We start from the raw sequence: 20,193 nt of genomic DNA, 5'->3' as shown, positions 1-20,193 counted from the left end.
TGAAGGAGTGACTCTGCTCTGGCCACCTTCCCCGGTTTCAGTAGCGTGCTGAGGGTAGCCATGTGTAAAGGAGCTGTACTCCTGGCCTGCCACTGCCTTTATCTTACCCCTTAAGTATGACTGAGCACAGACAGCTCAGCTTACAGCAGTTTGAACCAGGCTTTTCTCCCAAAATGCGAAAAATAACTCAAACTCCACTGTCCTCAGCTACACCCTGTCCCCTTCTCTAAATATTGCAAATGCTCAGCTCTCTTCCCAGGCTGGACACACAGTCCCTAGTCATTCAGAGGCAGCTGATGTGCAGCTACTGGAATTGCTCCTGCCCTTTCTGCCAGGTGGAGGATAGCTCACACTGCTGCACTTGCTTCATGTCAGCCACAATTCCCTGTCTTTGGAGGAATCCTTCAGCACCCATCAGGGCCAACTTTACGGCCCTTTGACTGGAACTATAAGAAGTGTCAAACTGCATGCAAGAATAAGCCTAGAGATCAGCTCTTTCCCTGTCCCAGTGGAAAACAACCCTGGCGTACAGATCTGCTACAGAACAAACATGGTGTCTGGAGCTCATCATCATGGCAGGTGAGCACACAATTTGGCAAGTGTCTGAAGGAACACCCATGTCAGAAGGGAGCCCATACCCATATTCCAGGTCCCAATGAAGATGGTGATCATATCAGGCTCTGGTTGCTCCGAGTGTTTATTCTTCATCTGCTGCAGAAGTTGGCAGAACCCTTCTCTCTTCTAGACAGGGAGGAGCAGAGACAATTAACAAGATGCTTAACTCCTCCAACACGACCTCTTGAGAAATTAGCTGAGCCAGGAAATTCCCAGCACACTTGAAGGGCTGATTAGCTCTCCACTATCCTGAAACCTTTGAAGATGCTGTCTTTCCTGTAGTACTTTATTAGGTACTTAGCTTGTGCATTACTCTAACGATTGCCGAGCTGGTCAGAAGACAGCCTGGACTTCCCTCTGGTTTGCCTGTATGAACCTTTTTCCAGCCACCCTCACATGACTCCTTGCCTCTTCTCACTGCTTGCTGATATTCTGTTCTCCTGCCTCTGTGACAGCACCTAAGCATGGCTGCCCTCTCCAGTATCTCCCTTCACATGGAACACTTGTTCATTTTCTGGATGCTTCCAGAACAAAGGAGAAATTTCATTTTCGCAAAGCCAACCACCATCCTTCAACAGTTCATCTGTCTCCCAAGGAACGCCCCTTGTACCCCTCCCACCCAGGTACCTGTGCCAGGCTGGCAGGAGGGAAACGTTGTGTATGTACCTTGGAATCAGAAAAAACATATTCCTTCCGCTGCGTTTTTTCTTTTTCTGTTTCCAGCACAATCACCAGTTTGTTAGGGACCTTCTGGGACTTGATAAGCTGCAAGACTAAATGGAGACTGGGTGTCAGGAGCTGCAGTCACTGAAACTAGAATCCCACCAGAACTAACAGGATGCTGCTTGCAGGCTCAGGACGTATGTGGTCTTTTAAGCCTGAGGCTCACTTTGCCCCACATCACTACATTTTAATGTTGCTTAATTCTGTTCCCTGTAGGAATAGATTTGGATTCTGAAGTGAAGAGGAGCTGCAAAACTCATTCTGCCTGGAGCTCCCGTCCATACCAAGCCCTGCAGTGTGAAGTGGCTTCCTGCAGGCAATATCTCTGTATCCTCAACCAGCCTACACGTATTCCTTCCCCATCTGTGAAAAAGGAGGTAAGACCTCATTTGGTGGTAAAGGTGGTTCCTCCCTATCTAAACCAGCAGCTAAGTAATTATGAACACCAGGTGGAGAAAGCCATAAGTGAAAGCTAATCTTTTCAATCACTGCCAGCAACAGGTTGATTTTCCAGTAGGAGAGAGCCCAAGGGCACTGTTTACTCTGATAAATCCTAGCCTGTTTGGCTCACTCTCAGTGAGCTGCCTGTCCAGAAACACAAGAGGAAAAGAGGGAAGTTGTTTGAATTGGGCCTTCACAGACCAAACTGGCACAGCTCATTAGTAGAGATATTGATTCACATCAAAAAAAAAAAAAAATCAAGGGGAAATTAACTGAAAAATGTTACTGAAACAGAGTATCTGGCTTTTTACCATCAAAAATCATCACAGAAGTCAGTATGTTCCTGCAGAATGTTTTGGGGTTTTTTTTTAGTGACTTGCTTTTCAGCAGAAAATGGTCTATCACAAACAGCTCCATGTGGAACCTTCTATCAAAACCTGCTCCCTTGCTACCTGCTACCACTGGCTTCACTGTGGTGAAAAGATCTGTGAAAGTTAATTACCCCAGTATTGATTCCCTGCTCTCTGCAGGTCACTTTGGAGATAGGCAGGCTAGACTGACTGGAGCCTTGCACAATGTCCAGGACCTAGCAGAAATATTTGTACTCTGGGCCAAACCTTGCCCTCAGTGAGGCCAAAGGGAATCCCTCCCCATCATCTAATGGAGCGAGACTCTAGTCCAGCGTTTGCAAACTTAAGCATCTTACTTTTCTTGTGGGTGTAAAACTTGTCTTCTGGACCATCCTTAGCTCTCTTGATAATCAGTTTTCCCATTTCCACATCAACCTTGAGATGTATTTTGGAGAAAATTCCTAGGGAGTCAGCTTTCACCTATTGGAAACCAGAGATTTTTCATAAGCTATCTTCGACACTTCAGTCACTTATTACAAATGCAACAGTTGCCTGAATTCATGGACACATATCGTCATTATGCCAATCTCACTAGACATCTCTTAAGCATTTACATGGTGCTAAACAGCATCCAGGAATAGCTGTTATCTCTGTGGCAGCACAGCAAAGTTCCCAGGAACTGAGATACCGACAAATGTGCATTACTGTCCTTCCACACCGTGATCAGCATTGTTAAAGAAGTATGTTTACCTCAAAAGTGACAGGGGGTATAAGGGAGCGCCGGTGTGTTGAGTCAGGACCTTCAATCAACAATGTTTTCACCTGTAAAAGAATTTATCTGTACCAAATTGTGTTTGGTGATTCTGCACTACATTGAGAGTAATGAAGTCAGAGCAAAGAAATCTCATTGCAGCAGAGGACTGAACTGATGATGAACAAGAAGCATAACTAGAGGCAAAAGATGACAAGAAAATAATATAAAATAGCTTTAAAACTCTACCTTTTCTTCAATGGAAGACAGCAAAGCAATCAGCTGATTGAGTTTCAATACAATATTGACTGGACTAGCTTCACCGAGCATCTGATAACCACAACATAGGGAGGGAGGGGAAGGGGGAAAAAAAAGAAAAAGAAAAAAAAAAAAGAGAGATGCATAATTACCAAACCCACAAGAGCATGGCCTGGAAGCACAGCAGCCTCGCCCCAGGAGCGCCTTGCACACAGAGTAAGGAGTAGCACTTGTGCCTCTGCCCTCTGATCCGTAATGGGAAGAGCTCAGAGTTTGGCTGAACATGCAGAAGTATGGGAAGGTGGAAGGACAAATCTGCAAACTTTGTCCATAAGTTAGAGGCAGCTGGGCATGCAAGGCAGTCAGTTCGCTGTTGGGGGACAGGTTTCCATGACCAGGTCCAGGCCTCAACATACAGAAGTCCTGGGCTTTTGGTTTTCTGGGCTACTGGCAGGGAGGGAAAGGTCACGGGACTTAAGTGGACTTGGGGAAGGAAGGATTTGGCAGTGAAACATCCTGGAGCAAAGTTTATGGAAAGAGAAATGTGCAGTCCTCTGAGGAAGCATGGGGAGATGGAAGTCCTCAGGCAGTTTGCTGCACTTTCCGCTGGGGCAGGAAGGGTGAGCAGGCAGAGGGGACTACGGGATAAGTGACACTGTGGGGATATAACTCACTGTGTGCCCTCTGCACTGCAGCCAGCCAGAGGCTAGAGAGAACAGAAGTGGTAACGGACCATGTGAATCCCACCGGTCATGGCTGTGCAGCCAGAACCCCCTGTGCCGACAGCCACCCCCACGCCTCTCTCTTCTCCTTTTCCCACCTTCCAGCCAACTTACTTGTGAGCGCTGATGGATACCAGGGTGCAGCTGCTGCTCAAACACCTTCTGGATGGATTCCAGAGATGGGAGAGTCCTAGAGGCTTCACTGGGAACAGAGACAGGGCAGAGGTCTAAGGCTGTGGCCGGCTCCCTGGGTAGGTTAGCTCTTGGTCTTGTTGGACAACGCCACGCAGCAGAGATGGCACACATTCACGCTAGGCCTGCTGTCACCACGTGTCATGTTCTTGTCCTCTGCTGCTTCCTACCCTCTGAACTGGTGGGATGGGTGACGAGAGCATGTCTCACCTGCCTTAGTGATGCTGCCAACCAAGGCAGTTTAGAGTTAGGCAGCTGGCATTGCCTTGCAATGGCCGAAGCATGGGCATATTGCCTGTTCTTTGGGGTTTGCTTTGGAGGTGGTAACTTCCTACATCTCCCCAGAAAGATGTTCCAGTCTAGGCCAGACCTGAGGACACTGTAAAACCAGCATCAACCCAACTATGCCAACTCATAGATCAAAGTGCACTCAAAAAATCTCAAAGCCCAGCGAAGCTGGGTGCCTATGAATGCTGCAGCAGCAGAGGCAGCTCGGTTTTGCACAGGTCTTGTGCAGCTGCTGAGGCTAATGCAGGATGCCAGGGACACCATGCAAAGAGGAAATTAATATTTAGATTTTTTAGCTCACATGACAAAAAGGGGCTGGGCACAGCAAGGGGATGGAAAAGGCAGCCTTTAATCTCTTGAATGAGAACCATTTGCAGGTTACAATGAGATTCCTTCAGCATTTCCCAGTTAGATTCCACAGGATGCTCATTTGTCAAAGCGCTGTTGTATGAATTTGGCACAGAAGCCGCTCTCCGATAATGACAAGACTTATCACGGAAAGACTAGCCAGGGAGTGCAGGTCAAAAGGAAGGTGATGGTGGGGAGCAGCACTAGGATGCTTGCATTGTGCCTAGTCAAGAGTGGATATTAATGATTTCCCTCACTTTCCTAAGTCTGAATGGACCGGATTTTACTCCCTGTTTGTTGGGGAAAGTGCTCCAAAGCGAAAGTATGCCTGCCTGTCTGAAGATTAGATATTTGTCTAGGTGCTGAACCACGGATGATTAATTGCCTAAATCAAGCACTCACGTTTGAAATTTCCATCTGAAAGACTTGCCGTGGGGCACACAGAAGTACAAGACACTTGTAGGAATCTGGATCTGCTAAACTTAAGTCCTCCAACACCACTTTGGTTCACCTAGGGCCAGTGTCACCGCAGATGGCTCTGGCCCCAAACCCAAGACTTCCATTGATTTCTGCAGCCATGGAGTCAGGCCCCAGGAGGCTGCAGGCAGTTGCAGGAGCATTGGGTGAAGTTCAGTTTGAAAAGAATGAAAATATATTTACTGTGACTAAGAGTGCAGGATGTGTAGGCCATCTCTCAAAAACACCGAGCAGCAGCTGCCTGAAGTTCAGAAATTAGTTCTTATGGGAAAACTGCCCTTTGTTTGCTGTATGGTACATCATGTAACATGCATGTGAGGGTGTGGGAAGAGCATCTGTAGGCGTTCAAACACAACAAAACCACAAAGTGGTTTTAATTACACTTACAACTCCTTTTGTTTTCTTCTCTTGACAGTACAAAGGAAATACATGCAGTGATCTTCATTGAAGTGTCAGAAGCCTGTGTGTCCATACAATTGCACAAGTGCTTGAAAAGCTGCCTTAAAAGCTCTGTGTGCACATTATCCAGTGAAGGAGAACAAATGAGTGTGCAGAGCAGTGGTCAATGACCAAATGACAGCTTCAGACAGCAGCAGGCTGAATAGGTCACTATTAGTGTTTTTCACTTAAAGCTGGTAAGAAACTGAACAAAGTCCACTTGCATCAGTAGTCCCTCCTCTTTGTTGCACTGGCACCAGGCTCTCCATGAGTCAGCTTTCCAGCCCCTGGAGGATTACTCTGACTAAGGAAACCCTGGGATGCCAGTTTATTTCAGCACTGAATACTTCACAAAAGTACCCCTCAGCCTTAAAAACCTCTAATTTGTTTCATTTTTAGTACATGGCCTGTCAGAGTGAACAGCCTCTCCCAAGAGTGGTTGCCCTGTTGTCTGTCCCCTGGGCTCTGATAAGATGTGCCATGGCTGCCCCAGGGCCACAGCCAGCCCTAGAAGGTAGTAGCAGCCTCCAACAGAGTTAAAAAGAGCTTTCGATGTCTCTAATGCACATTGGGGTCTGGTTCTTGCTGAATTAATCAGGGATCGGTGGTGAGGAGGGTGAGGGGAAGAGATCACAAACTCTGCATTCCCAGTCTGCTGCGGCCCAGCTGTGCTCGAACTTCTTGCTCAGAAACGGGTCCTGCACCTGTCCGTGGATAATATATGAACTGCAAAAGGCACAGACTGTTCACAAACAGCTGGCCCAGCTCCTCTCCCAACCCCATGGTGCACTACAAGCTCTTCTCCTAAGCACTGAGCAGCTCCAGTATGTGTCCCTGTACCTTGCTAACACTGGCAGGCAGTGTTTACCCACAGCCAGGTATCAAAACACAGGAGTCAGCCAGAGGGCATCGGGATGCTCATTTTTCACAGCCTGTCTGAGAGTCACTCTGAAAGGTGGCACAGCTGGGAGGTTGGAAGAAGCCAGAATACAGCATCGCGAAACCCTCAGAGTCACCGATCTGCGTGGCTCATGCCCGGCCAGGGCCAGCTGAGCCACAGCAAGCACCTGCCTGCGCGCTCCAGCCCTCGGCACTGCCAGGGAATTCAAAGGAGCTTCAACTCCAGTGAAAGACCTCAAGCTGTGCCAGTTAACATTTCTTCTTGTTGGTTTTTTTAACCTGTTCTCAAATATTGTGAAAATAATGAAATTGAACATTAGTAACAAAAAGAAGACGCGACCACCAAGCAGCAGCCTAGGAATTATCTGTACATTCAGCTGGAATCCCTGCACAGCTGAAGAAAGCTGAGGTAAATAAATACTAAATATAGGTAGTGCCGCTGATTAAATTTGAATTCAGAATTCTGATAAGGGAAGCAAGTTAAAACCTGAGACAAACCTTGGAGATTAAGACTGCAGAAATCTGTAAGATACCCAAGTATCTGCCCATTAGCCAGCTGAAGCTAAGCAAATAATTTGGTGGGATGGTAGAGATTCATGGGACAACCCAAACAGAGGGGAGAGGTTCCTCAAAGAGTTCTGACCGGCGTTGAATGCAGCCTGCAGTTCTGGATCTTCATGAGAAACTGAGGAGGCAACTCCATCTAACGGAAATAACGCTGGTATGGGGAGAAAATGCTGGGGACCCAGGGGAAGAACTGCACGAAGACATACACCTCCGTAACTACATGCAGCCACCAGAAGAACGGGAGGCAAGCAGCTTGCCCTTTGCTGCGCTGGGGGTGTGCAGTGCCCCTGGGCTCAGCAGGCACCAGCAGAAGAACCCACCCAGCTCTGTTCTAGGATGATGCTTTGCAAAGTCCAGTCACCAAAATACCTACAGAAAATCTGGAAATGCCAAAGATTGTCCTGGCACTTGAGAGGATTGTGGACCCCTTGTATCTCCTTTCTTGCCATCACATGTACATTTATGAGGAGTAGGGTCGTGAAACCCAGATAAGGTGAAGTAGAACAAGAAGTTGGAAATGGAAAAAGCCAGCCATCATCAGAACAGCATCACTGGCAGTATTTTAGTAACACAAAACTCTCACTTGTGATTTCATTAGGTTTTAGTTTCCTTTGTTCAGGTTTATTCTTAGTTAGCCACCTGGGTCTCCCCCTCTGTGGGTGTAGAGAAGCAAAACCCTCGAGCAGGGCACAGAAGAAGAAGGGCAGCTCTCTGCAGAACCTGTCCTCAGCCCTGCCAGGGACTGGTCAGTGGGTGGCTGGCTTCTGCCAGAAGGAGAAGGGCTGCATATTCCTTCCACTTTGCCTGGTAAAACGTGCACAGTGCCCACCACTTCAGAGGAATAACCATGGTCCCAAGCAGCCGAGCACCTCACTCACTCCCTGCCTTCCTTCCATGGGTTAAAGCCAAGCAAATCAACAGTATCTACCCTGCGTTTTAGCCCTTTCTTCAGCCTTGGCGAGCTCTAGAACAGGATCAGGCCAGTAGCCCTACCAGCCTGGCTTCTAAATGCACTGGAGAGAAGAATATTGCAAGCTGCAGATACAAGTGTGGAAACATATGCCCTCTGCCATAGAGTGCCCCAAGATCTCTGCAGAAGTGTGGACTAATCTCCTCATCTGCTTACAAGCAGCAAGGGGGGAAATCACATCTCTCCACCAGAAAAAGAAGGAGTTCGGCAAGGTTTTAGTTCCCTGTCAGATTTTCCTATTCGGGACCTGGGAGGTCTATAAATATGAAAGGTAAAATTTGTAGTCTAGGCTTGTTTCTCCTTTCATTCGAGCTGGACTTCACTGACATCAGTGGAATCACTCCAGGTTCACAGTGTATTAGTGGGAAGAAAAATCAGTGTTTAAAACATAGCTATACACCAATATGTGCTTGTTTCCATAAACGACTTGTGCTTGACAATTCTGTGGGTGTCATGTATGCGTTACCAAATTATGCAGTTAATCGGTTAGTGCAATCTTTTATTTCTTTCTAAACAGAGCATAAAAAATAATACTCCACTGACTGAAACCACCTATAGGGAAACTTCACTGTCAGAGCTCTGTCTTTTACATAGATTTCACATTTTTGGACTGGAATCACAGGTCATGAGATCTACACACAATGTTTTTGAGAGTAAGCCAGTTTCCTGTGCCAGAAATGCAGGTTCTGACTGCACGCACGCGGCACCTGCATTAGACTACAGTGTTACAGCGTCGTACTCTGATCTCTGAAAACGAGCCTCTAGTTACCTGAAGAGTCCTTTGCAAAGAAGCGTAAGTAGTTTCTTCAGCTGAGGAAGATTGCTTGAGCCTGTCTGCACCATCTCAAAGTCACTGATGATGTGAACTCGCAGGTAATCTTGGATGAGTTTAAGATGTTCGTCAGAAACACTGTGAAAGAAACAGACAGGTTAAAAGCCAGCTCTTCTCTCTACTTCTAAATATCAGACAGTTTTATTGTTTTGCTGAAACTTCCACTGCCAGCACAGACAGATGGGGAGCAGCTTACCTTGGATTTCAGTGTAAATATGCAGTCCTCAGAACTGAACCATGGATCCCCCACCACACTGCTGACACCTCCTCCTCTTCCTCCTTCCCCTCCCCAAATCCTCTGCTCCGTGACTGCTGAGCTACCATGCCAGGGGAAGTCTTGTGATGCCTGGCTTTGCCAAAGCCATGGTGGCATCATTAGCACCATGGCAGGTAAAGCCAGGCTGCTGTGAGGTCACTAATAATCAGCAGGTCACGGGCTCTGGGGAGATGAAGGCTCCCTTTCACCCCACCAAGTCCTGCTTTGAAGGTTTTATTCTAAACAATCCAAAACAGGGGAGGGGGGAGCAGCTGAGACCACAGAGCTGTACAGGATGCTCCCGTCCTCCCTGTCTCTGTGGAGCTGGACTCCAGCACCACAAGTAAGGATGAACCAGGCAGACTGTATGTGCTGTCTTGTGCCTTGACAAATGCAGAAAGTCCCAGCTAGCTGCTTGTGATGATGCAGGTGGAATGGTGCAGGCAGATGAACAAAATTGGGTTCTCCCAGTCAGCCAGCAGCTACTGGGCCACTGCAACAGGACCCGGGGTGCCACACACGACCACTGTTTGCTCAAGGCTTCTCACTGCCCTGGCAACAGGCATGACTTCTGATTTTATTTTTATTTTTAAACTTGCACATCTGGTTATTAAATGTCATGCAGCTTCCTCTAAGGGCTTCAGTGCATGTCCAGATTTGGCACAGCTAGCACGTGGGACAATGTGAGTCAGACCTGTAGCTGGAGTAACTCAGTAAGTATCAGTACCTGGAAAACCACACACAAATTTATTCTTTTTGAGGACTGGCTGGTGCTTTCTGATACAATCAGTAGTTTAGGCACACAGCTGTTACACCAAAAATCTCAGCTGTTACCATCCTTTGTGTTAGAAAACTGTACTTCAGTGGTGAAAGTCTATTGGTGATTTTAATACTTTAGAAAAGTATTTTTTTTCTAGACAACAGCTGGACTGTAAAGAGTAGCCAACACACTGTAGATCTGACTCTGTTCTTCATTTGGCAGTAATAGCTGAGGAGTGGTTTCATTGAATCAAGTAGGTCCTCAGCTGCCCCAAACAGAGGCGCCCAGAAGGCGCAGAGCTGGGCTGGAGGCTGATTCTGCAGCCCTGCGACTTGCCATCCTCACCTGCTGGTGTCCTGGTACTGCAGTCGCTGGAGAAGTGTCTCAGAAAGGGACAGTTTGTTAACATCTGCCACCCTGGAGTTTTCAGGGAGAGAAGATACCTCCTTTGTCTCGCTGCTCGGCAGTGCCATGAGGATGTTGCGTGGGGGCAGGATAGGAGGCGTGGGTACCAGGTCTGGCAGGGAGGAAGGGAATGTGACATAGTCATCCCAGCATGGCAATTTGACCTCCTCCCCCTCACCCACAGGCAGGGCAGAGTCTGCACCCACAGCAGCAGCCACTGCACAAATGGTCCCTTCGAAAGGGTCTCTGATTCCAGGGCTCGATACGGGCTCAGCCCTGTGCTCAGTGGTGTGAGCCCAGCGTGCCGAGCCTGGCAGGGTAACCTCACCCCAGTCAGTCTGACTGCCCCAGCTGCACATCAGCTACAAGGGTTAGTTACTTAACTAGGAATATAATGCTTGAGAACATAGCTGTACCTCATCCGTATCGTTACCATTATCATGGAGATCTGCAACTGGGGCAGAATGAGTGGAGGGGCATGATGGAAAAAGCACCAGAAACTGCTAAAGGAAAGAAGTGAACAGCTAAAGTAAGCAAACACAGATGGAGAAAATAGACCTTGTAATCTAATACAGAGGGGCTGAGTATCCTGCCTTGTCTTGTGGGCATCAAGTTGGAAGCACAAAGGGTTTTCCTGCTCTGTCATCCTGCAGATCAGTATACCTCCCTCTCCTGGGAGAACAGCAGGTTCCTCTCCCTTTATCCCAGCCGTGGCTGCCTTTCTTTTCATACCAGTTACTCCAACACTTTGTTACACCTGTCATAGGTAGCTAGTTGAGCTATGAGGTTGTTTGGTTATTTCCTGATGATGGCATTTTCCGTACAAAAAGATCCCCCAAACTGATCCACTGCTCCTGGGCAGAAGCTGTGACTCACAGAGCCACCGTGGCACAGAGCAGGGGCACAGCTGGGTGGTGTAACCTGCAGGGTATCTGGATGCTCATCTTCCACCTCTGCAATTTTACATATACGATGACCAGGCATCTCTAGGCCCTACATGGCTCCAGCATGATGGCACTGCAGTGCCTCAACAAAATTAAATTCTGTATATGAACAGCCCAGCCCCAGTGCTAATACCTCTTCATCTAAAGGCTCTTAGTCTTGGCTAGAACTTCATTCCCTGCTGCTCACCTCTCTGTGTATTATTTTTAATGTAGTTCCCTCCCCCACACAGAGAGCTGGAGACTCGGTGCAGCTGGCCAAAAAACAGGAACATCTTTCCTGAGCAGCTTTGCAAAATTTTCTTCTCTTTCTTCATGAGAATTGCATATCAAAATCTTCCAGCTCCTATTAGACACCCATTGGACTGCATAAATGTGCACAGGCACATCAAACTGCTTTAGTTTTTTAGCACACGTCTCTGTCTGTCACAGGGACCATGCCCTTCAGACAAGTTTTATTGTAATGTTCACAATTTCCGAACAGACGTCAGAAAGGACAGGAAGGATGGCTTTGTGGGCATGACCTTCCCCTGGGATTCAGCAGAACAATAACAGATCCAAGAGATGATCCAGGAAAAATCCAAGGAACGATCCAAGACCAGTGAGTGTCAGGAACCCACAGTGACATTTCATATAAAATAGTTGGGATGATGCCAATCACACCTCTTCATCATACATCTGCCTCTATACATAGAGCTAGACTGTCTACCACTGCAGGATCTGTGTCCTCTGGTTGTAACTGTTAGAAATGTCCTCTAGATCGGAGCAGATAAGGAGGCCTGAGCTTCAGATGACCAAGACCCACAGGAGCTGCAGGTGCATGGCACTGCAGAGAGATGTGCTCCAGGTCTCTAGGGGAGTACCTGCTGCTGAAACAGTGGCTCTACAGATGCAGCACAGGGAGAGGGGTGTAGAGATGTGTGAGATACCTCAACATAAACCAGCTTGAGCCCAGATGAAGGACAACAGATCAGTCAGCCCTGCACCTGATACAATATACTTCTGCAGAGAGCCTCAGTGTACCCCTCAGGTGAACTAAACTGATGTGCCAGGTGCAGTACCACCCCAAGCCATGAGGACTCACTGCTTCGAGGTTTTGCCAGCTCAGGTCTCTCTATGCCCTGCTCCGTTTTATTGTCTGGCATGCTCTGCTCTCCCTGCCTGTACTACATATCTCCAGTCCAGAGCAAGTGTCAGCTGTCTGCATCACCAAGTCACATAATGGGTTTCTTACCAGCATCCTCCTCTGGTTCATCTGCAGCCTCCTCCTCTTCCCGTGGCACTGGATATTTGAGGTGCCATACCAGACCCATGTTCTCCTTCTTGTAAAATTCTATCAGTTCCTCCAAGTTCTCGAAATATTTCACGGGAACACCCTCTGATGCCTGAAACAAAACACAGAGGTTGTCATGGTCTGAGATTTCCTACCACAGAAACACCGCTCCTCACAGAAGGAAAAACAGTCATAGAGAGAGAAAACCCCCACTGCCACCATCCAGAGAAAGCCAGCCCAGCTCTCACAGCCTGTCCGACCACAGGCTCTGTGCAGAACGGCTCCTGCAGTATAAACAGAAACAGATACGCACATGCGTTCCAGCCAGTGTCAGCAAAAATGGCAACCTTAAAGACTCACTGAAGCCAAATGGAAAAGCTCTCTTGTTTGATTCAGTGTGCTTGGCTTCAAAGCAAAGGAAGACTTTAAAACCAAAGAATTCTCCCAGATTTTTGCATTCCCTCTTTTACCGAGCACAAAACCCCTGGACTATATTATATTTTACAGTATCCAGGAAGAATTTTTCTGTGAAATTGCAAGATAAACATGTCTAAATCTAGATGTTAGCATCCCTTCCAGAATCCAAAGGCTCAGAACTAGGTTCAAATGAAACAAGCTAGCAAGGTACTGTCACGTAAAGAAATGCTGGGATTAAGATTTAGAAAGCCGAGGCTCAGGGCACAGCTAGGACTGTGAACGCATCAGGCATGACACCGAGCCTGCCAGCTGAATTTTAACTGTGACTAAACCTGCCTCTAGCAGGGCCCTGGCAACTAATCTCAGGAAATGGATACTTGCAGAGGGCAAACATAAGGTTTTAGAGGTCTTCAGAGGCAAAGCTTTAGAGCAATTACAGCTCCGCATTGGTGTGAATGGTAAACCTGCCAGACTCGCAGGCAGGAACAGCTGCCACCCCTGGAGCTCTGCCCCGCTGCCTCCACTGGCCCTACCAAAGACAGAGAAACGATCTGTTATGGCTCAGCACAGCCCTCCTGCCCCAAAGAGCTCTGCTTTACCCCCAGAACCGTTCCTTAAATACCATCCAAACCCAAAGCAACAGCAACATGTAACCAAAGCTCTGAGCACTGTTCCCAGGGCAAGGTGCTTTCTTCCTGGACAAAAGGTTTTCCCAGAGAAACCAGCCCAAGGTGGCCCTGCCTGTGCATGGAGCAAAACATTCAGAAGCAGAGCAGATGCTTTCCAGCCCCACAAAGCTGTTGTTCTTGACTCAAAAGAGCAACACTGGGAACTGTTCACAACTGGGGATACAGCAGCAGTGGGCAATCAAAAGGAAGACCTGGTCACCCTAATGGCAGGCTTGACTTGCACTGTTTTACATACATAAAGCTATATTTTGCACAGGCAATATAGTTAGTTAATAACAAATTAAAGCTTTGCCTCCAATCTGAAATGACTTGTTATGCATTCACACTTCAGACATGCTGCCTCTGACTAACAGGCAGGATATTTTAATTTCTTTTCAGATCGCAATTATTTGCCATACAAATTAACATACACAAAGTGTTAATACAAGTTTGAACAAGCTTATTTACTTGCCATTTGTGTTTGTCCAGTTTCTTGCTACCTGCGAACCTTTTTCATTTAAAAGGCAAATGTAGCAAAACCAAGAGATTAAGCAGGAAAAATACTAGCATAAATCACAGCGAGTAGAACACAGAAAAGTGCCTTCAGTGAGTCCTAGCAGCAACAAGATTTTTTTTTTTTTATTTTTCCCAAAGAATAAAATCTCAGGCCAAAAATTAGGACAGTGCTTTCGAAACTAAACTACATTTGAAGCCTTCAGTGCCCTCAGGCCTACCATCAAAAATACCCTTGATTTTTAACTACACCTGCACGTCTTTAAAGGCACAGCAAGACACATTTTCATAATGAATGTGTATGATATTTCTTAGAGCTTTGCCTGTTACAGCCTCCTTTTCTGTCTCCCAGGTGTTCCTGCATTTATCAGGATTTATTATTCTCGTACACTGGAAAACATTGCATTGAACATAAAAGCAATGCTTGAACAAACACTGGATTTTCCTTTTGTGAGGCCAGAGGTGTTGAAATAAATTGCTGGTTAAATCTTGACATGACCACAACAGTGTAGGCCAGATGCTGCTCTGCTAGACCAGCACAAACTCAGCATAACCAGAATGACTTCTGATTTACCCCAATGCGAACAGCGTCTTGGTCCTCCCAGACTCTTCTGCTTCTTGATGCTTACTGTGAAGGCTGTAAATCAGGGGAAAACATCAAAGGAAAAAAGCACTCCACTCTGATCCATCGTATGAAAGGATCCTGAACTTGTGGTGCTGCACTGGGACAGACCTGGCATAGTTCAGCCAGTTGCTTCCACATTTCTCTGATCATCTTCCCTGCAGTCCCTTCCCCTGCTCTGAAACCCTGGTGATTATTTGTGCAGCTGTGGCCAGCAGTTCGCCCAGCAGCCCCAGCACACTGTTAGCAGCACTGCCTGCAGGACGGCAGCGCACTCAGCCTTCGTGCCCAGCCTGTGGCAGCGCTACCCACGCTTCAACCTCTGGATTGAACCCGCCTGAGCTGCCTTCTGCCCAGCACGTACAGCACCCGTAGATGGGCCGGAGCTCAAGAGAGACGAGGCTTGTAATGATTTGCTTTGCCCTAAGCTAACCCAAAAAGCACCTGGAAAAAGGCATCAACCCCACCAGAGCACACACTCAGACCCTAAACCACATCGTGGGTAAACAGGGCGGTCAGGCTTTGCCATCTGCATCTTTGTAGGAGGAAAATTTTGCCAGCAGTGCTCTCTCCCACCTCTTGAATTACTGCAGTCTACCCTGCTCCTCCTCTTTCCAAAGTCGTCTTCACACTCCTACTTCACTTTCCAAAGACCTCACTGTCTGCCCGCTTCCCCAGATCCCTCCTGACTGATGACTGGTCCCTGCAGCCCCCCGTCACACCCCACACAGCTGTGCCTCCCACCCCCAGTGCCCCAACACTGTCTTCTCAGCCTTGTTTTGCCTCTCGGCTCCTGCTCTCCCAGGGTGCCTGCATGAAGATGGATTGCCCTGCATAGCTCTTTTGAGGCCAAATGGAGCCTTGATGTAAGTGGGAGGAAAGGCTGAATTAGCACTTTTTGCTGCCAAGGATAGTTCAGTCTCTGAAACTGTGCTGGTCTCTGTGGTAACCAGAAGAAGGAGCATTTTGTAACAGGCCTCCTTCCTCTAACTCATTGCACTGCATTTCAAGAGTGACCGAAGCCTGTGGTCCAGCTCAAATTCCCCGGCGTGGCCATAAGCCCCAGCTCACGTGCAGACTAGCGGGATGCACGTGCAGAGGTCCCACCGCTATACACCCTTTCTGCCCTGGTAGCTCAGCTGGCTGGCCGGGCAGCCGGCCCACCACCTCCAGGCACCTTTCTTGATGAATCCCACCTCCTCCTCTCTCAAGGATAACAGGTATTTGTGGCCACGTCAAGGAGCTGGGTCTTTGCGTGCATCCGAATGCAGCCGCTCATTCCCAAAGAGAGGCAGTCTCCATCCCAGCAGCACCAGTTCCTCCAACATCCCACCTTCCCCCAGCCCATTCAGGATAAAAAGGACCAACTACCCACAGCACGCGGTAAAAATAAAGGACAGCACTTTCATATTTTAAGACAGAATTCAGCAGGGAGCTGAACACGTGTCCCGAGCAGCTGCACAGCGCGAGAGCTGCAATAAAGGGAACGGAGAACCGGTGAGGTCAGGAGCTCTGACCGGCCGTGGCCAAGCACAGAGGGAAGGATGGGGGAGCCTCAAACCTGCTCAGCACCCACTCACGGCGGCGGAGCTGGAGGGCCCTCCCCTGCACCACAAAAGTCACAGTGGCAGCACTGCCTTGCTACACATCAGCTTTGCAATCACGAGAGTCTGAAAGCAAAGACCGCTGGATTATTCTCACTCATTTTCTTTTGTATTGTAATTGTTATTATTTGCAAGGATCTCAAGAGAGGAAGCGTGTGGGAAGGGCTGTGCCCCTCCAGCAGCACAAAGCAGTGCCCAACAACCCTTTCCACCTGTCTGCCTGCACTATGAAACGAGCTCCTCTTAACTCAAGGCACCCCCCAGATTTCTTCACTGCCCCCGAGAGAGCAGGGTACACTGCTTTGCGCTGCTTCCCTCTGCACAGAGGCACAGCAAGATCTCTACGTTGTTTGAGCTGGAAGAGAGAACAATAAAAGCAAGACCATGCTGCATTTGCTTCTCCCCCTGGGGAAAGGACAAGAACAAACCCTGCATGACAGATGTTTGTCATGCTGTTTGAGACACAACTGCAAGGTGCTCGGATACCACCAGTGACAAGTACCATCTGAGCCCTCCAAATCCAACAGCCTGCAGCTTTACTACCAGCCCCAGGGCAACAGGACCACCCACCAGGCTGCCACGTGTTCCAGCAGTGCTCAGGACTGCAAGAGGATGCCTGCGTAGCATCAGATTCACACAGAAAACCTGGCTCAGTAGCATTGCAGCTAGCACTCGGGTTGCTAGATGACCTACCTGAAGGCAGGTCAAACAATTTGCACTGCCAGCAAACAAGGAAAGCAGCACATTGCTGGGCCACATGCTTTCTTCACACTTGAACGTGTGGCAAAGGTTTATAGGTTGGGAAGGAAAAGTAGCAGTGGACAGTAAAATACTGGCATGGAGTCCATCTGCACCTGGTTGCGGAGCGCATTAGCAAAAAACAGACTGATGATGCACTCTGAGTAAATGTTCTCAAGACAACCACACTGGATGACAGGAGGGAAGCAAAATGGAGCCTAACCTTTACGCAAACCTGGTCTGTTTTTTGAGACAGGGAGCAGCCACAGAATGGGGCACTGCACACCAAGCCGAGCAGGACGGGGCAGCGCAGAGCAAGCTGGAGCCACCCCAGCAGAGCGCAACAATGAAATCCACTTCCCGCCCCCCTGCCTTCGTTTAGTAAGGAACCGTTTCCTCGGGGTTATCACAGGACAGATCTGTTTTAATTGCAAAGTGAATTGTTTCAAGTCTTTAGAAACGTGGATGGCAAGTGTCATCTCCACGGCAACACACCACATCCCCAGAAACAGGCTCACAGGCCACAGGCGGTGTGGAGGGCAAGCTCTCCTTCCACGCCGATTCCTCCAGCATCACCGCTGGTACCTCAGCTTTGTGCTGATGATAGCCATAACATACAGAACCGAAACACCTAGTGAACTTATGCAATACAGGGAACAGCCCACAAAACAGCAGAATTACACAAGGGAATATGGATAATAGTGAATCAGAGATTGCACAGCCATTTTACAGTGGGAAACTGCATCAAAAAAGCGCCTTTCTTTCTAAGATCATTAACGGGAGTGTTATATGAGATGTAGGAAGAAACTATTCTGCTGTACTTGTGCTGCAAGGCCTTAGCTGGACTGCTGCATCCAGCCTGGGGTACCACTTTTTACAGAGCATGTAAAAATAACTTAGAAAGTCCCAAGGAAAAATTACAAGGACAGCTGAAGAGCTGGAAAATGTGTTTTACAAGGAAAGCTCAGAAGAAAGAGAGTGGTACAGTCTGGCAAAGGGACAGCCTGGAGACATGACAGCAGCAGTCTTAGAAGTTTTAAATTCTCTTATAAAGAAGATGGCAAGCAGCTGTGCTGCAAGCCCCCCAAGGACAGCAGATGTGGCTGGCTTGCTTTGCAACAGAGGAGGTTTAGATTAGATCTCAAGCAGCCTTGCCAGGCAGAGGCAGTAACGCCCTCAAGTAAAGTCGGGCTACGCAGCGAGTGTGTCCCTATCTCTGGAAGAGCTGCAGTGCGGAGTACCCAGGCATTCCTCACGGCTAAGAGCACCTGATCCTGCTTCAGCCTGGGAGCAGGGCAAGCGCTGGGCTCCGAGCCCTCACAAGGCCGCCTGCCACCCCTAAATGTAGGAAGCCTTCTGCAAATCTGTCTGCGGCCTCTTTGTGGAGATCCTGCTATATCCTTGAAGGAGAATGGTAAGACTGAACGTGACTATGCTTGCCATGACCAGCCCGGCCACTTCAGCTGCATCCCAAACCACGGACTCTCAGATCTTCCACTGACCCCTGCCCTCTTGGCTAGAAACCTTTCCCACAGGATGCCCTCGTGTCTGCTGTCCTCCAGGAACTGCCGCCATTCTGCAGGTCCTTCCAGTTACCCCATTTCCCTTCCATCTTCTGTACTCTCACTGTACAATGGTTTAACACAACTAGCTACAACTTGTTCCTGCCTTCATGCTTAATAGGCTTCTGGGTTCTTCATTTCAGGAAAACAGGTACGACCGAAGCCTTTCATCACTAGTCTTTGGTTAAATCTTGTGATCCCCTTTCCAGATTCTTCCACCTAAACATTTCAACAGGTTTTTGTACGGCTGAGACAATCTAATCTTCCTTTGTATTTGGTGTAAGAAGGCCAACAGGACCCAACCTAAGTCTCCTCCTCTTTGTTATCTCCCAGCAATGCCATTTGGCCAACAGAACACCTCCACAAAGATATTCCAAGTACAGGTTCGTTGAGAAGCAGCTCTGAACGTACTTCTGAAGAGAAGCTGCAAGTGGAGCGTAAAGACATAAAGTGAGAAGAGATTTAAAAGGTGTAAAGCCTACGCTGAGCCAGGCAGGGAAGTGGTTAACTTGGGGTTCATTACACCAGTTGTATAAATAGATGGCACAGGAAGTCTGGGGCCCTTAGAAGGAAGAGGAAGTGTTTTCCTTTCCTGAGCCAAGGCACAAGGAGGAACTAGGAAACTGGTCATCTGGTTATATTGCTTAAGGCCAATCTTTTCTAACCAGAGTGCCTTAAAACAGGTATTTAAACCAATATATAGCCATTTCAGTAACAGTCAATAAGTTTTCAAAGTTACAAAATCCTTGCAATACTCACCAGCTTAAACGGAAGCTGAAAATCAGGTCGCTTCTACTTTGGTGCAAAAGGCTGACAGGAACTTTTTTCCTTTTAGATTTGAAAAAAAATTCTTAGGCTTCCTGGTTTGGAAAAAAGTTGTCTTCAAGACTGTCTGCTAGCTAGGAAGTCACGGTGGCATTTTTAAATTTACTTCTGGCTCTCGTGTAGGCAAGCTTTTATATTTCACTAAAGAGCTGAACCTAAGAGCTAAGAAGTTCCTGGTAAATTATTTTTTAAAGCATTTTAAAGCAACGTGGTTCTGTTTCACTTTTGTTTTCTTAGAAAACAAATTTTATTTTTAGATCAAATCATGTGCTAAGAAATTTTGGGAGCATTTCACAGGAATGGGATCAGAGACAGGAATCACAGCTGGGAGAAACAGCTACTTCCCAAAATACAAGCCACCCAGAAACATGCCCTATTTTGAATGCAGCACCCGGGGCTAGGAAGAAATGGGACTGACTGGGAGTACAAAGGGAAAGGAGCAAGTGTGTAGCTGAGGAAAAGGGGGATCCTGTGACATGGAGGGTCAGTAAAGGAATGAACTTCAGTAAGCGGTGGAAACCTGCGAGCTCCAGGGGAGTTCAGATGCTGGGTAAAGCTCAGCAAGAGAGTCTTTGTCAGGGGAACGGAGCATGAGAGAAGAGGCAAGGGGAGGAATCCAGGGGACCTGGGCAGAGGATGCCAGTGGGTGGACAGAGCAGTGCCCCCTCACCTGGAAAAATCAGATTAATTTTTGGGAGAATGGCACAGTGTATATGCAGCTCTAAATTATAACTTGA

General features: G+C 47.9%; 1 protein-coding gene across 3 annotated transcripts in view; it reads right to left on the bottom strand.

Annotated features, from left to right (window-relative positions):
• Nucleotides 1–20,193, bottom strand: part of INPP5D (inositol polyphosphate-5-phosphatase D) — a 56,725-nt gene that overhangs the window by 16,542 nt on the left and 19,990 nt on the right. For all 3 annotated transcript variants that reach the window (XM_027808933.2, XM_055723217.1, XM_027808932.2), the window contains exons 3-11: nt 12,469–12,619; nt 10,234–10,405; nt 8,810–8,950; nt 3,975–4,062; nt 3,130–3,210; nt 2,880–2,951; nt 2,486–2,609; nt 1,282–1,388; nt 639–741 (exon numbers count right to left, since the gene is read on the bottom strand). In XM_027808933.2, coding sequence (XP_027664734.1) covers nt 639–741; nt 1,282–1,388; nt 2,486–2,609; nt 2,880–2,951; nt 3,130–3,210; nt 3,975–4,062; nt 8,810–8,950; nt 10,234–10,405; nt 12,469–12,619 — 1,039 coding nt within the window. The remainder of the gene's footprint in view (nt 1–638; nt 742–1,281; nt 1,389–2,485; nt 2,610–2,879; nt 2,952–3,129; nt 3,211–3,974; nt 4,063–8,809; nt 8,951–10,233; nt 10,406–12,468; nt 12,620–20,193) is intronic.

The sequence above is a fragment of the Falco cherrug genome, chromosome 11 (genome assembly GCF_023634085.1).
Source record: "Falco cherrug isolate bFalChe1 chromosome 11, bFalChe1.pri, whole genome shotgun sequence".
Classification (NCBI taxonomy): Eukaryota; Metazoa; Chordata; class Aves; order Falconiformes; family Falconidae; genus Falco; species Falco cherrug.
The sequence above is the reverse complement of the archived record's forward strand: the minus strand, read 5'-3'. Positions and strand labels throughout refer to the sequence as shown.